Raw genomic sequence first — 15,000 nt, forward strand, 5'->3', positions numbered from 1 at the left:
TAGCATCCTATTAGGAATGAAAATGCAGAAACGGTACACTTTGTTTTCTTAATATACACAGTTTATTCCATCAATTGTAATGACATGGATGCTGGTGGGGTGTCAGAATGAAAGAGACCTTTTTGTTAATTAAAGAGGTTGCATTAAATTGTCTCTGTGTGTCGTTTTGTCAAAACTCTTCCTCTCGATCCCAACACAGCTTTTTGTGTCTTGTCACGGATCGATTCCTAAATGTACTTGTGTGTGTGTGTCTGTTAGGATCCACTAGATGGCAGCACTCACCGTCAGTTAACTGTAGAGGTATTTCACAACACGTCTGTGTGAGATTCAGTACTAGAATCAGTTATATTCTGACAAGAGCTACTTTCATTTGTGTTTTCTACCGACCCTCCTCAACATCCTCTCCTCAAACCCAGTCGTCAGTCGTCCGAAACCCAAAACGTCAAATCATTCTCTGGTCCGCTATTGTTTCACTTAACTGAGACAGTAGTGAACGAGAGAGAGAGAGGTAGTATTCACAGTGGTTTCCGGGCTAAATCCCCATCCCCACACCACAGACAGCCTGTCAACAACAGAACAACAACAGACCGTGAGGAGATATTTATTCATCATATTCATGGTAAGCCCCGCCCCCTGGCTGTCCCCGTGTCTTAGACGACTTTCTAAGTCAAGTGTTGCATAGGTTCTACATCCCAAATGGCACCCTATTCCCTACATAGTGCACTACTTTAGACCAGGGCTGGCACCCTATTCCCTACATAGTGCACTACTTTAGACCAGGGCTGGCACCCTATTCCCTATATAGTGCACTACTTTAGACCAGGGCTGGCACCCTATTCCCTACATAGTGCACTACTTTAGACCAGGGCTGGCACCCTATTCCCTACATAGTGCACTACTTTAGACCAGGGCTGGCACCCTATTCCCTATATAGTGCACTACTTTAGACCAGGGCTGGCACCCTATTCCCTACATAGTGCACTACTTTAGACCCCAGCCCTGTGGGGAATAGGGAGCCATTTGGGACTCACACCAAAGAGTGTTTTGGTCAAAGCTCAGTGGCTGATGTACGCTGCAGTGTTACACTTCATACTCAAAAAGTGACTGATCTCATACTGACAGGACAGAGGAGGTAAGACCTGTTCACACCACTCAGCCAAACTGGACTGGACTGGTTCCACAGAGGAGTTCTGTTCACACCACTCAGCCAAACTGGACTGGACTGGTTCCACAGAGGAGTTCTGTTCACACCACTCAGCCAAACTGGACTGGACTGGTTCCACAGAGGAGTTCTGTTCACACCACTCAGCCAAACTGGACTGGCCTGGTTCCACATCTCCCATAGTTGCTGGAAAGAACCATGTGAAAGGAACCTGAGTCAGCAGGGTGGTTCTGTTTGGCACGATCGTGTGAAAAGGTTCATAGATTCTCCACATACCCATATTCCTGATAAAATGACCTCTGTGGCTCTGACCGCCATGCTCCTGTCTACATAGAGTACATGCTAAGTGGAATCCTTGGGACGTCCGACTCTGACGTCACCTCTTTGAAGTTCAAATGTAAAACAGTTCAAGAAAAATCACCACCCAAAACCCATCTTTTGGTATTTGTTTCATTAGTCCATTGTTGACATAGTCCCAAAATGTTTTATTTGTCAGCAGACAGAAATCATCCCTGTATGATGAATTTTGCATCCTATGACGCTGCTTAAATGGGTAGGTTCATCCCAAGGATCCCAGTTAGCATCTACTGTCTACAAAGTGTACGACGGTGTTTCTCAGTCAGTGTAAATGAGGCAGGACAAAATGCCTCTCCTTCATTTCATTCACAGTCATCTCCAATTATATGATCACAAAAAATAAACTGCATGAGGATTCTGTTGAAGGAGAATTTAGGAATTATATTCAGACTTGAGTTAACTAACCAATGAACGTTGTAAGTTCTACCGACACATGGGAGACAGATTGTTTAGTAGAGGGGACCAGCAGTCGTGATGGACGAGTCTCTCCCGGTGTTGTGAGGTGAGACATGCTGCAATACATGTTGTAATTAAGACAAAACCAGTCAGGGAAGGGACCAGTATTGGAGCAGCTCTCCTTCTGTTTGTTATGTAAGATCTAACCTCGTTTTTTCTTAAATCTTCCTAGATACGGTTAGATGTGTACCTCCTGGATACGGTTAGATTTGTAACAGTTGGATACGGTTAGATTTGTACCTCCTGGATACGGTTGGATTTATACCTCCTGGATACGGTTAGATTTATACCTCCTGGATACGGTTGGATTTATACCTCCTGGATACGGTTAGATTTGTACCTCCTGGATACGGTTAGATTTGTACCTCCTGGATACGGTTAGATTTGTACCTCCTGGATACGGTTGGATTTATACCTCCTGGATACGGTTGGATTTATACCTCCTGGATACGGTTAGATTTATACCTCCTGGATACGGTTAGATTTATACCTCCTGGATATGGTTGGATTTATACCTCCTGGATACGGTTAGATTTGTACCTCCTGGATACGGTTGGATTTATACCTCCTGGATACGGTTAGATTTATACCTCCTGGATATGGTTGGATTTATACCTCCTGGATACGGTTAGATTTGTACCTCCTGGATACGGTTGGATTTATACCTCCTGGATACGGTTAGATTTATACCTCCTGGATACGGTTAGATTTATACCTCCTGGATACGGTTGGATTTATACCTCCTGGATACGGTTGGATTTATACCTCCTGGATACGGTTGGATTTATACCTCCTGTATACGGTTAGATTTATACCTCCTGGATACGGTTAGATTTATACCTCCTGGATACGGTTGGATTTATCACTCCTGGATACGGTTAGATGTGTACCTCCTGGATACGGTTAGATGTCACCTCCTGGATACGGTTGGATGTGAACCTCCTGGATACGGTTGGATTTATACCTCCTGGATAGTTAGATTTATACCTCCTGGATACGGTTAGATTTATACCTCCTGGATACGGTTAGATGTGTACCTCCTGGATACGGTTGGATTTATACCTCCTGGATACGGTTGGATTTATACCTCCTGGATACGGTTGGATTTATACCTCCTGGATACGGTTGGATTTATACCTCCTGGATACGGTTAGATTTATACCTCCTGGATAGTTAGATTTATACCTCCTGGATACGGTTAGATTTATACCTCCTGGATACGGTTAGATGTGCACCTCCTGGATACGGTTGGATTTATACCTCCTGGATATGGTTAGATTTATACCTCCTGGATATGGTTAGATTTATACCTCCTGGATACGGTTAGATTTATATCTCCTGGATACGGTTAGATGTGTACCTCCTGGATACAGTTGGATTTATATCTCCTGGATACGGTTAGATGTGTACCTCCTGGATACCGTTGGATTTATACCTCCTGGATACGGTTAGATGTGTACCTCCTGGATACGGTTAGATTTATACCTCCTGGATACGGTTAGATGTGTACCTCCTGGATACGGTTAGATTTATACCTCCTGGATACGGTTAGATTTGTAACAGTTGGATACGGTTAGATTTGTACCTCCTGGTTATGGTTGGACACGGTAATGACCTGACAATGGTTTGTTTTAGATAAACCACTGTGCTGCACGCAAGAACAATATGACGCCACAAGGCTGTATCCACAATGGCACCCTATTCCCTATGTAATGCACTGCTTTAGACCAGGGCCCATTAGGCCTGGTCCAAAGTAGGGGTACTATGTGGGGAATATTTGTATTATATTCAGTACACTGTACTACTGTGGTGAAGGCTGTATAGTGTAGTATAGTGGAGGTAGTCTACCTTTCTCCCTGACCTTCACTATCTCTTCAAGGTTAAACCATAAATTAGACCATATAAAGATCTCTACAAGGTTAGACCATATAAAGATCTCTTCAAGGTTAGACCATATAAAGATCTCTTCAAGGTTAGGCCATATAAAGATCTCTTCAAGGTTCAGCCATATAAAGATCTCTTCAAGGTTCAGCCATATAAAGATCTCTTCAAGGTTAGGCCATATAAAGATCTCTCCAAGGTTAGGCCATATAAAGATCTCTCCAAGGTTAGGCCATATAAAGATCTCTTCAAGGTTAGGCCATATAAAGATCTCTTCAAGGTTAGACCATATAAAGATCTCTTCAAGGTTAGGCCATATAAAGATCTCTTCAAGGTTAGGCCATATAAAGATCTCTTCAAGGTTAGGCCATATAAAGATCTCTTCAAGGTTAGGCCATATAAAGATCTCTACAACGTTCGGCCATATAAAGATCTCTTCAAGGTTAGGCCATATAAAGATCTCTTCAAGGTTAGGCCATATAAAGATCTCTTCAAGGTTAGGCCATATAAAGATCTCTTCAAGGTTAGACCATATAAAGATCTCTTCAAGGTTAGGCCATATAAAGATCTCTTCAAGGTTAGACCATATAAAGATCTCTTCAAGGTTAGGCCATATAAAGATCTCTTCAAGGTTAGGCTATATAAAGATCTCTTCAAGGTTAGGCCATATAAAGATCTCTTCAAGGTTCGGCCATATAAAGATCTCTTCAAGGTTAGACCATATAAAGATCTCTTCAAGGTTCAGCCATATAAAGATCTCTTCAAGGTTAGGCCATATAAAGATCTCTTCAAGGTTAGACCATATAAAGATCTCTACAAGGTTCAGCCATATAAAGATCTCTACAACGTTCAGCCATATAAAGATCTCTTCAAGGTTAGACCATATAAAGATCTCTTCAAGGTTAGACCATATAAAGATCTCTTCAAGGTTCAGCCATATAAAGATCTCTTCAAGGTTCAGCCATATAAAGATCTCTTCAAGGTTAGGCCATATAAAGATCTCTTCAAGGTTAGACCATATAAAGATCTCTTCAAGGTTAGACCATATAAAGATCTCTTCAAGGTTAGACCATATAAAGATCTCTTCAAGGTTAGACCATATAAAGATCTCTACAAGGTTCAGCCATATAAAGATCTCTACAACGTTCAGCCATATAAAGATCTCTTCAAGGTTAGACCATATAAAGATCTCTTCAAGGTTAGGCCATATAAAGATCTCTTCAAGGTTAGACCATATAAAGATCTCTTCAAGGTTAGACCATATAAAGATCTCTTCAAGGTTAGACCATATAAAGATCTCTTCAAGGTTAGACCATATAAAGATCTCTTCAAGGTTAGGCCATATAAAGATCTCTTCAAGGTTAGACCATATAAAGATCTCTTCAAGGTTCGACCATATAAAGATCTCTTCAAGGTTAGGCCATATAAAGGACCAACAGACTGGAGCCTCGGGCTACTTCCTGGTTCCAGTCACTACAACGTTAGTGTGTGAATACTGAGAGTGCTGGTGTGGGCTGGAGAAATGGCTTTGACTTTGACATTATAACAGTGTTCACCTCTGATTCCATTTCTCCATCCGGGGCTGTTGGAAGGCGTGAAGGACATGCTGTTCTCTATACTGGGGTATTGTGTTATGAACAGTGTCCAAGTCAAGTGTGACAAACATACATACCGGTATGGATATACTGTACGTCATACAACAGAAAGGATGAAGGAAGACTCTTCACTAAACAGTGTGTTGTGTGTTATTATGAACAAATCATAGATACTTGAATCTTACATCATACAGTGGAAGGACAACCCCTCCTGTGGCCTACTGGGTAATAACAGTGGAGACAGCTGGAAGGACAACCTCTCCTGTGGCCTACTGGGTAATAACAGTGGAGACAGCTACATTAGGCTACAGTACCTGTTCAAACAAATTAAAAGTGAAGGAAGAAGGAAGAAGCATGTGAATATAATCAATTCTTCTGGAATTTGGATTCTACTGTATATATAATAGCAACATAATTGTTCAGCCATCTTTGACCAACAACGATCACGCTGATCTCCTGTGCCTCCCAACCTCTTCCTGGTTCGACCTGGTCCGTCTCCAAAATGGTCGCCGAGTTTCCTGGATCGTTTTTGAGAAGGTCAGCTTCTGACAGGAAAACTCAGTGAGCTTGCTGTCTGACTGTCGTTCCTGTCCCTCTGATAGTCTTTGGCACCTCTCATTCTTATTGAATGACTGAGACACAAAGCTCCTGATCCAAGACAGTCCTTAGGCAAACCCTGAAATAGCATCCTATTCCCTATATAGTGCACTCCTTCTGCAGTTGTCCACTATATAGAGAATAGGGTTCCATTTGGAACACAGCCCCCTTGTGTATTTCGTCTATTCTCTAGCGGTCCCGGCTAGCTGGTCCCCGTGTGTTGCCATGACCACCAGCGGGCCGCTCGCTGTGCTGTGATTGGTAGCTGGCATGTTGCCCCGAGGCCCGAGGCCCCTCCCCTCGTCAGTGGGTCTTCCACAAGGGGTTGTGATACACCCAGCCCTCGCCCTGAGAGAGGGAGAGAGAGAGAGAGAGAGAGAGAGAGAGAGAAAGAAAGAGAGAGAGAGAGACAGAGAGAGAGAGCGAGAGACAGAGAGAGAGCGAGAGAGATAGAGAGAGAGACGGAAACAGAGAGAGAGAGAGAGCGAGAGGGAGAGAGAGAGAGAGAGAGACGGAAACAGAGTGAGAGTGAGAGAAAGAGAGAGGGAGAGAGAGAGAGACAGGGAGAGAGAGAGAGAGCAACAGAGAGAGAGGGAGAGACAGGGAGCGAGAGAGAGACAGGGAGAGACAGGGAGCGAGAGAGAGAGAGCAACAGAGAGAGCGAGAGAGAGATAGGGAAAGGTAGAGAGAGAGAGAGAGACAGAGACAGGGAAACATGTTTAGTACTGACTTTTTGAAATCATTTTGACTGTGAACAGACATTAAAGACGAGACCAGGGAAGCTGACTCAGAGGTTGAGGTAATGTCAGAGGTCAAAGTGAACAGTTTAGGTCCTAGTTCCTCACCTCCTTGACGAAGTACTTGGGTGTCCAGGGTGTGTTGGAGGCAGCTCTCTGTCGGCCCTCTGCTCTCTGCCTCTCCTCCAGACAGTGTTTGTGCTCCGTAGCAGAGTCAATGTTTCCTGACCTGAGAGCTGACGTGACATGCTGCCACAGACGCCTGTAGAGGGACATTATAACATTATAACTGATCTCAGAGCTGAGGTAACACGCTGCCACAGACGCCTGTAGAGGAACACTATAACATTATAACTGATCTCAGAGCTGAGGTAACACGCTGCCACAGACGCCTGTAGAGGGACACTATACCATTATTACTGATCTCAGAGCTGAGGTAACACGCTGCCACAGACGCCTGTAGAGGGACACTATACCATTATAACTGATCTCAGAGCTGAGGTAACACGCTGCCACAGACGCCTGTAGAGGAACACTATACCATTATTACTGATCTCAGAGCTGAGGTAACATGCTGCCACAGACACCTGTAGAGGGACACTATACCATTATTACTGATCTCAGAGCTGAGGTAACATGCTGCCACAGACGCCTGTAGAGGGACACTATACCATTATAACTGATCTCAGAGCTGAGGTGACATGCTGCCACAGACGCCTGTAGAGGGACAGAATAACTGATCTCAGAGCTGAGGTAACATGCTGCCACAGACGCCTGTAGAGGAACACTATACCATTATAACTGATCTCAGAGCTGAGGTAACATGCTGCCACAGACGCCTGTAGAGGAACACTATACCATTATAACTGATCTCAGAGCTGAGGTAACACGCTGCCACAGACGCCTGTAGAGGGACACTATACCATTATAACTGATCTCAGAGCTGAGGTAACATGCTGCCACAGACGCCTGTAGAGGGGCACTATACCATTATAACTGATCTCAGAGCTGAGGTAACACGCTGCCACAGACGCCTGTAGAGGAACACTATACCATTATTACTGATCTCAGAGCTGAGGTAACATGCTGCCACAGACGCCTGTAGAGGAACACTATAACATTATAACTGATCTCAGAGCTGAGGTAACACGCTGCCACAGACGCCTGTAGAGGGACACTATACCATTATAACTGATCTCAGAGCTGAGGTAACACGCTGCCACAGACGCCTGTAGAGGAACACTATACCATTATAACTGATCTCAGAGCTGAGGTAACATACTGCCACAGACGCCTGTAGAGGGACACTATACCATTATAACTGATCTCAGAGCTGAGGTAACACGCTGCCACAGACGCCTGTAGAGGGGCACTATACCATTATAACTGATCTCAGAGCTGAGTATAGACCCAGTTAACCCTTCCTCCACTTACAGTCCAGACTGTACCATCCCCAGTTAACCCTTCCTCCACTTACAGGCCAGACTGTACCATCCCCAGTTAACCCTTCCTCCACTTACAGTCCAGACTGTACCATCCCCAGTTAACCCTTCCTCCACTTACAGTCCAGACTGTACCATCCCCAGTTAACCCTTCCTCCACTTACAGACCAGACTGTACCATCCCCAGTTAACCCTTCCTCCACTTACAGACCAGACTATACAACCTCTCTGTCTGTCAGTCCTGACCTCACAACAGAAAGAGAGTATTAAAGCTGAAGGTGTGTGTGTGTGTCATCAGTGAGGACATTGTGGTAAGTTACAGGAACGTTCTCAAGGAAGTGTCTCATCTTCTCTGTCTGGAGCATTAGGAACAGTCAGATCTCTCTCTCACAGACAGCTTTAATACTCTCTTTGTGTTATGAGGTCCAAGAGTGAGTGAGTGAGTGAGTGAGTGAGTGAGTGAGTGAGTGAGTGAGTGACTGAGTAACTGACTGACTGACTCTCCCTCCCTCCCTCCCTCCCTCCCTCCCTCCTCACCATGACTCGTAGTGTCCCTGTTTCTCCATGGGGCGTATCTCCCTCCCTCCCTCCCTCCCTCCCTCCCTCCTCACCATGATTCGTAGCGTCCCTGTTTCTCCATGGGGCGTATCTCCCTCCCTCCCTCCCTCTCTCCCTCCCTCCCTCCCTCCCTCCTCACCGTGATTCGTAGCGTCCCTGTTTCTCCATGGGGCGTATCTCCCTCCCTCCCTCCCTCCCTCCCTCCTCACCGTGATTCGTAGTGTCCCTGTTTCTCCATGGGGCGTATCTCCCTCCCTCCCTCTCTCCCTCTCTCCCTCCCTCCTCACCGTGATTCGTAGCGTCCCTGTTTCTCCATGGGGCGTATCTCCCTCCCTCCCTCCCTCCCTCCCTCCTCACCGTGATTCGTAGTGTCCCTGTTTCTCCATGGGGCGTATCTTCCTCCCTCCCTCCCTCCCTCCCTCCTCACCGTGATTCGTAGCGTCCCTGTTTCTCCATGGGGCGTATCTCCCTCTCTCCCTCCCTCCCTCCCTTCCTCCTCACCGTGATTCGTAGCGTCCCTGTTTCTCCATGGGGCGTATCTCCCTCTCTCCCTCTCTCCCTCCCTCCCTCCCTCTCTCCCTCCCTCCTCACCGTGATTCGTAACGTCCCTGTTTCTCCATGGGGCGTATCTCCCTCCCTCTCTCTCTCCCTCTCTCCCTCCCTCCCTCCCTCCCTCCCTCCCTCCCTCCTCACCGTGATTCGTAGTGTCCCTGTTTCTCCATGGGGCGGATCTTCTTCCTGATGACAGGCAGCTTGGAGGTGTTGATGACCTTGGTCTCTCCGCTGCTGTAGGTGAACTCTAGAGTTCCGTTCCATTCCCCCTGGGCCTTACACACGATGGTCCCCGTCGGGTTGTGCTTCACCTCCGCTGTCACTCTGACAGGAAGACAACACAGTGACCAAGGATGCTGAGTATGTTGTCACACACACACACACACACACACACACACACACACACACACACACACACACACACACACACACACACACACACACACACACACACACACACACACACACACACACACACACACACACACACACACACACACACACCCAGACCCACCTGTGTATCTTTCCTCCATAGAAGGGTTTAGTATGGAAGGTAACGGTGGCAGAGTATCCACTCTTGGCACAACTGATGGTGACTTTCCCTCCCAGCTCCACCCAGGGTACGGTAAGGATGGAGCGGGCGTAGGCACAGGGCAGAGTGAACACATACTCCTCATCATGCTCCAACAGACGTAGAACACCTGGAGGAGAGAGACGGGGGAAAGAGAGAGAGAGAGAGACGAGGGAAAGAGAGAAAGATAGAGGAGAGAGAGAGAGAGACGAGGGAAAGAGAGAGAGATAGAGGAGAGAGAGAGAGAGACGAGGGAAAGAGAGAGAGAGAGAGGAGAGAGAGAGAGAGAGAGAGAGAGAGAGAGAGAGAGAGACGAGGGAAAGAGAGAGAGAGAGAGACGAGGGAAAGAGAGAAAGATAGAGGAGAGAGAGAGAGAGACGAGGGAAAGAGAGAGAGATAGAGGAGAGAGAGAGAGAGAGAGAGAGAGAGAGAGAGAGAGAGAGAGAGAGAGAGAGAGAGAGAGAGAGAGAGAGAGAGACGAGGGAAAGAGAGAGAGAGAGGAGAGAGAGAGAGAGAGACGAGGGAAAGAGAGAGAGATGAGGGAAAGAGAGAGATAGAGGAGAGAGAGAGAGAGACGAGGGAGAGAGAGAGAGAGAGACGAGGGAAAGAGAGAGAGATAGAGGAGAGAGAGAGAGAGAGAGAGACGAGGGAAAGAGAGAGAGATAGAGGAGAGAGAGAGAGAGAGAGAGAGAGAGAGAGAGAGAGAGAGAGAGAGAGAGAGAGAGAGAGAGAGAGAGAAGCACGTAAATATAATAAATGCCCACAGATTCCACCACAAAGCCATCACCTACAAAGAGATGAACCTGGAGAAGAGTCCCCTAAGCAAGCTGGTCCTGGGGCTCTGTTCACAAACACAAACACACCCCACAGAGCCCCAGGACAACAGCACAATTAGACCCAACCAAATCATGAGAAAATAAAAATATAATTACTTGACACATTGGAAAGAATTAACAAAAACACAAAGATAATTGGAATGCTATCTGTCCATAAAACAGAGAGTACACAGTGGCAGAATACCTGACCACTGTGACTGACCCTAAATGAAGGAAAGCTTTGACTATGTACAGACTCAGCGAGCATAGCTATCGAGAAAGGCCGCCGTAGGCAGACCTGGCTCTCAAGAGAAGACAGGCTATGTGCACACTGCCCACAAAATGAGATGGAAACTGAGCTGCACTTCCTAACCTCCTGCCAAATGTATGACCATATTAGAGACACATATTTCCCTCAGAGAATTTGAAAACAAACCCAACACTGATAAACTCCCATATCTGTTGTGACATCACAGCAGCAAGATATGTGGCCCGTTGCCATGAGAACGGGGCAAACAGAGGAACACAAACAACCTTGTAAACACAACCCCTATTTATCTGTTTATTTATCTTCCCTTTCATACTTCAACTTCTTGCACAATGTTACAACAATGTACATGGCCAATAATACAGTAACGGTTACAGTAACAGGACTGGATCCTAGTTAATACAGTAACGGTTACAGTAACAGGACTGGATCCTAGTTAATACAGTAACGGTTACAGTAACAGGACTGTATCCTAGTTAATACAGTAACAGTTACAGTAACAGGACTGGATCCTAGTTAATACAGTAACGGTTACAGTAACAGGACTGTATCCTAGTTAATACAGTAACAGTTACAGTAACAGGACTGGATCCTAGTTAATACAGTAACGGTTACAGTAACAGGACTGGATCCTAGTTAATACAGTAAAGGTTACAGTAACAGGACTGGATCCTAGTTAATACAGTAACGGTTACAGTAACTGGACTGTATCCTAGTTAATACAGTAACAGTTACAGTAACAGGACTGGATCCTAGTTAATACAGTAACGGTTACAGTAACAGGACTGGATCCTAGTTAATACAGTAAAGGTTACAGTAACAGGACTGGATCCTAGTTAATACAGTAACGGTTACAGTAACTGGACTGGATCCTAGTTAATACAGTAAAGGTTACAGTAACAGGACTGGATCCTAGTTAATACAGTAAAGGTTACAGTAACAGGACTGGATCCTAGTTAATACAGTAACGGTTACAGTAACAGGACTGGATCCTAGTTAATACAGTAACGGTTACAGTAACAGGACTGGATCCTAGTTAATACAGTAAAGGTTACAGTAACATGACTGGATCCTAGTTAATACAGTAAAGGTTACGGTAACAGGACTGGATCCTAGTTAATACAGTAAAGGTTACGGTAACATGACTGGATCCTAGTTAATACAGTAACGGTTACAGTAACAGGACTGGATCCTAGTTAATACAGTAAAGGTTACAGTAACAGGACTGGATCCTAGTTAATACAGTAACGGTTACAGTAACAGGACTGGATCCTAGTTAATACAGTAAAGGTTACAGTAACAGGACTGGATCCTAGTTAATACAGTAAAGGTTACAGTAACAGGACTGGATCCTAGTTAATACAGTAACGGTTACAGTAACAGGACTGGATCCTAGTTAAAACAGTAACAGTTACAGTAACAGGACGGGATACTAGTTAATACAGTAACGGTTACAGTAACAGGACGGGATCCTAGTTAATACAGTAAAGGTTACAGTAACAGGACTGGATCCTTGTTAATACAGTAACGGTTACAGTAACATGACGGGATACTAGTTAATACAGTAAAGGTTACAGTAACAGGACTGTATCCTAGTTAATACAGTAACGGTTACAGTAACAGGACTGTATCCTAGTTAATACAGTAACAGTTACAGTAACAGGACGGGATACTAGTTAATACAGTAAAGGTTACAGTAACAGGACTGGATCCTAGTTAATACAGTAAAGGTTACAGTAACAGGACTGGATCCTTGTTAATACAGTAACGGTTACAGTAACAGGACTGTATCCTAGTTAATACAGTAAAGGTTACAGTAACAGGACTGGATCCTTGTTAATACAGTAACGGTTACAGTAACAGGACTGGATCCTTGTTAATACAGTAACAGTTACAGTAACAGGACGGGATACTAGTTAATACAGTAAAGGTTACAGTAACAGGACTGTATCCTAGTTAATACAGTAACGGTTACAGTAACAGGACTGTATCCTAGTTAATACAGTAACAGTTACAGTAACAGGACGGGATACTAGTTAATACAGTAAAGGTTACAGTAACAGGACTGGGTCCTAGTTAATACAGTAACGGTTACAGTAACAGGACTGTATCCTAGTTAGTTCTCTCCTCTCTGATCCTCTCTCTGAGTCCTGTCCTGGTTCTCTCCTCTCTGCTCCTCTCTCTGAGTCCTGTCCTGGTTCTCTCCTCTCTGCTCCTCTCTCTGAGTCCTGTCCTGGTTCTCTCCTCTCTGCTCCTCTCTCTGAGTCCTGCCCTGGTTCTCTCCTCTCTGCTCCTCTCTCTGAGTCCTGTCCTGTCCTGGTTCTCTCCTCTCTGCTCCTCTCTCTGAGTCCTGTCCTGGTTCTCTCCCCTCTGCTCCTCTCTCTGAGTCCTGTCCTGTCCTGGTTCTCTCCTCTCTGCTCCTCTCCCTGAGTCCTGTCCTGGTTCTCTCCTCTCTGCTCCTCTCTCTGAGTCCTGTCCTGGTTCTCTCCTCTCTGCTCCTCTCTCTGAGTCCTGTCCTGGTTCTCTCCTCTCTGCTCCTCTCTCTGAGTCCTGTCCTGGTTCTTTCCTCTCTGCTCCTCTCTCTGAGTCCTGTCCTGGTTCTCTCCTCTCTGCTCCTCTCTCTGAGTCCTGCCCTGGTTCTCTCCTCTCTGCTCCTCTCTCTGAGTCCTGCCCTGGTTCTCTCCTCTCTGCTCCTCTCTCTGAGTCCTGTCCTGGTTCTCTCCTCTCTGCTCCTCTCTCTGAGTCCTGTCCTGTCCTGGTTCTCTCCTCTCTGCTCCTCTCTCTGAGTCCTGTCCTGTCCTGGTTCTCTTCTCTCTGCTCCTCTCTCTGAGTCCTGTCCTGGATCTCTCCTCTCTGTTCCTCTCTCTGAGTCATGTCCTGGTTCTCTCCTCTCTGCTCCTCTCTCTGAGTTCTGTCCTGGTTCTCTCCTCTCTGCTCCTCTCTCTGAGTCCTGTCCTGTCCTGTTCTCTCCTCTCTGCTCCTCTCTCTGAGTCCTGTCCTGGTTCTCTCCTCTCTGCTCCTCTCTCTGAGTCCTGTCCTGGTTCTCTCCTCTCTGCTCCTCTCTCTGAGTCCTGTCCTGGTTCTCTCCTCTCTGCTCCTCTCTCTGAGTCCTGTCTTGGTTCTCTCCTCTCTGCTCCTCTCTCTGAGTCCTGTCCTGGTTCTCTCCTCTCTGCTCCTCTCTCTGAGTCCTGTCCTGGTTCCCTCCTCTCTGTTCCTCTCTCTGAGTCCTGTCCTGGTTCTCTTCTCTCTGCACCTCTTTCTGAGTCCTGTCCTGGTTCTCTTCTCTCTGCTCCTCTCTCTGAGTCCTGTCCTGGTTCTCTTCACTCTGCTCCTCTCTCTGAGTCCTGTCCTGGTTCTCTTCTCTCTGCTCCTCTCTCTGAGTCCTGTCCTGGTTCTCTTCACTCTGCTCCTCTCTCTGAGTCCTGTCCTGGTTCTCTTCTCTCTGCTCCTCTCTCTGAGTCCTGTCCTGGATCTCTCCTCTCTGCTCCTCTCTCTGAGTCCTGTCCTGTCCTGGTTCTCTCCTCTCTGTTCCTCTCTCTGAGTCCTGTCCTGTCCTGGTTCTCTGCTCTCTGCTCCTCTCTCTGAGTCCTGTCCTGGATCTCTCCTCTCTGCTCCTCTCTCTGAGTCCTGTCCTGTCCTGTCCTGGATCTCTCCTCTCTGCTCCTCTCTCTGAGTCCTGTCCTGTCCTGGTTCTCTCCTCTCTGCTCCTCTCTCTGAGTCCTGTCCTGGCTCTCTCCTCTACTCTCTGTTATCTGTGTTACATCCAAAGTACTGCCCTGGCCTGGCCCTCTCATCTCTCCTCTCTCAGTACATTACATAAGAGACAGCTGTTCTGGGTGAAATCTGCTGTGGGCAGAAACCCAGGTCTGACAGATCCACATCTGTTTCCCCAAGATAGGAGGGGGAGAGGGGGAGAGGAGATGGCCCTGCCTCAGTGTCTGCTGGGGATGGTGGAGGGGGGAGAGGAGATGGCCCTGCCTCAGTGTCTTGCTGGAGGGGGTAGAGGGGG

At 46.5% G+C, this 15,000-nt stretch overlaps 1 protein-coding gene and 1 long non-coding RNA gene across 5 annotated transcripts in view; both read right to left on the reverse strand.

Moving 5' to 3' along the window:
- Positions 1 to 39: 39 nt before the first annotated feature.
- On the reverse strand, positions 40 to 4,695 carry LOC139572874 (uncharacterized). The gene is made up of 2 exons (XR_011674507.1): positions 2,963 to 4,695; positions 40 to 2,665 (listed from the first exon to the last, which is right to left on the reverse strand). It is a non-coding gene; the product is annotated as an uncharacterized lncRNA (long non-coding RNA).
- An 883-nt stretch (positions 4,696 to 5,578) lies between these two features.
- The window catches only part of LOC139572869 (oxysterol-binding protein-related protein 10-like), a 144,924-nt gene continuing 135,502 nt past the window's right edge, over positions 5,579 to 15,000 (reverse strand). For 2 of the 4 annotated variants that reach the window (XM_071395694.1, XM_071395691.1), the window contains 4 exons: positions 9,852 to 10,038; positions 9,479 to 9,661; positions 6,894 to 7,047; positions 5,579 to 6,396 (listed from right to left, as the gene is read on the reverse strand). In XM_071395694.1, the coding sequence (XP_071251795.1) occupies positions 6,352 to 6,396; positions 6,894 to 7,047; positions 9,479 to 9,661; positions 9,852 to 10,038 (569 nt within the window). In that variant the 3' untranslated portion in view covers positions 5,579 to 6,351. Of the gene's footprint in view, positions 6,397 to 6,893; positions 7,048 to 7,435; positions 7,503 to 8,077; positions 8,145 to 9,478; positions 9,662 to 9,851; positions 10,039 to 15,000 lie in introns of those variants that run through there. The other 2 variants (XM_071395692.1, XM_071395693.1) reach the window with 2 other exon arrangements.

This window comes from Salvelinus alpinus, chromosome 4, assembly GCF_045679555.1.
Source record: "Salvelinus alpinus chromosome 4, SLU_Salpinus.1, whole genome shotgun sequence".
Taxonomy (NCBI): Eukaryota; Metazoa; Chordata; class Actinopteri; order Salmoniformes; family Salmonidae; genus Salvelinus; species Salvelinus alpinus.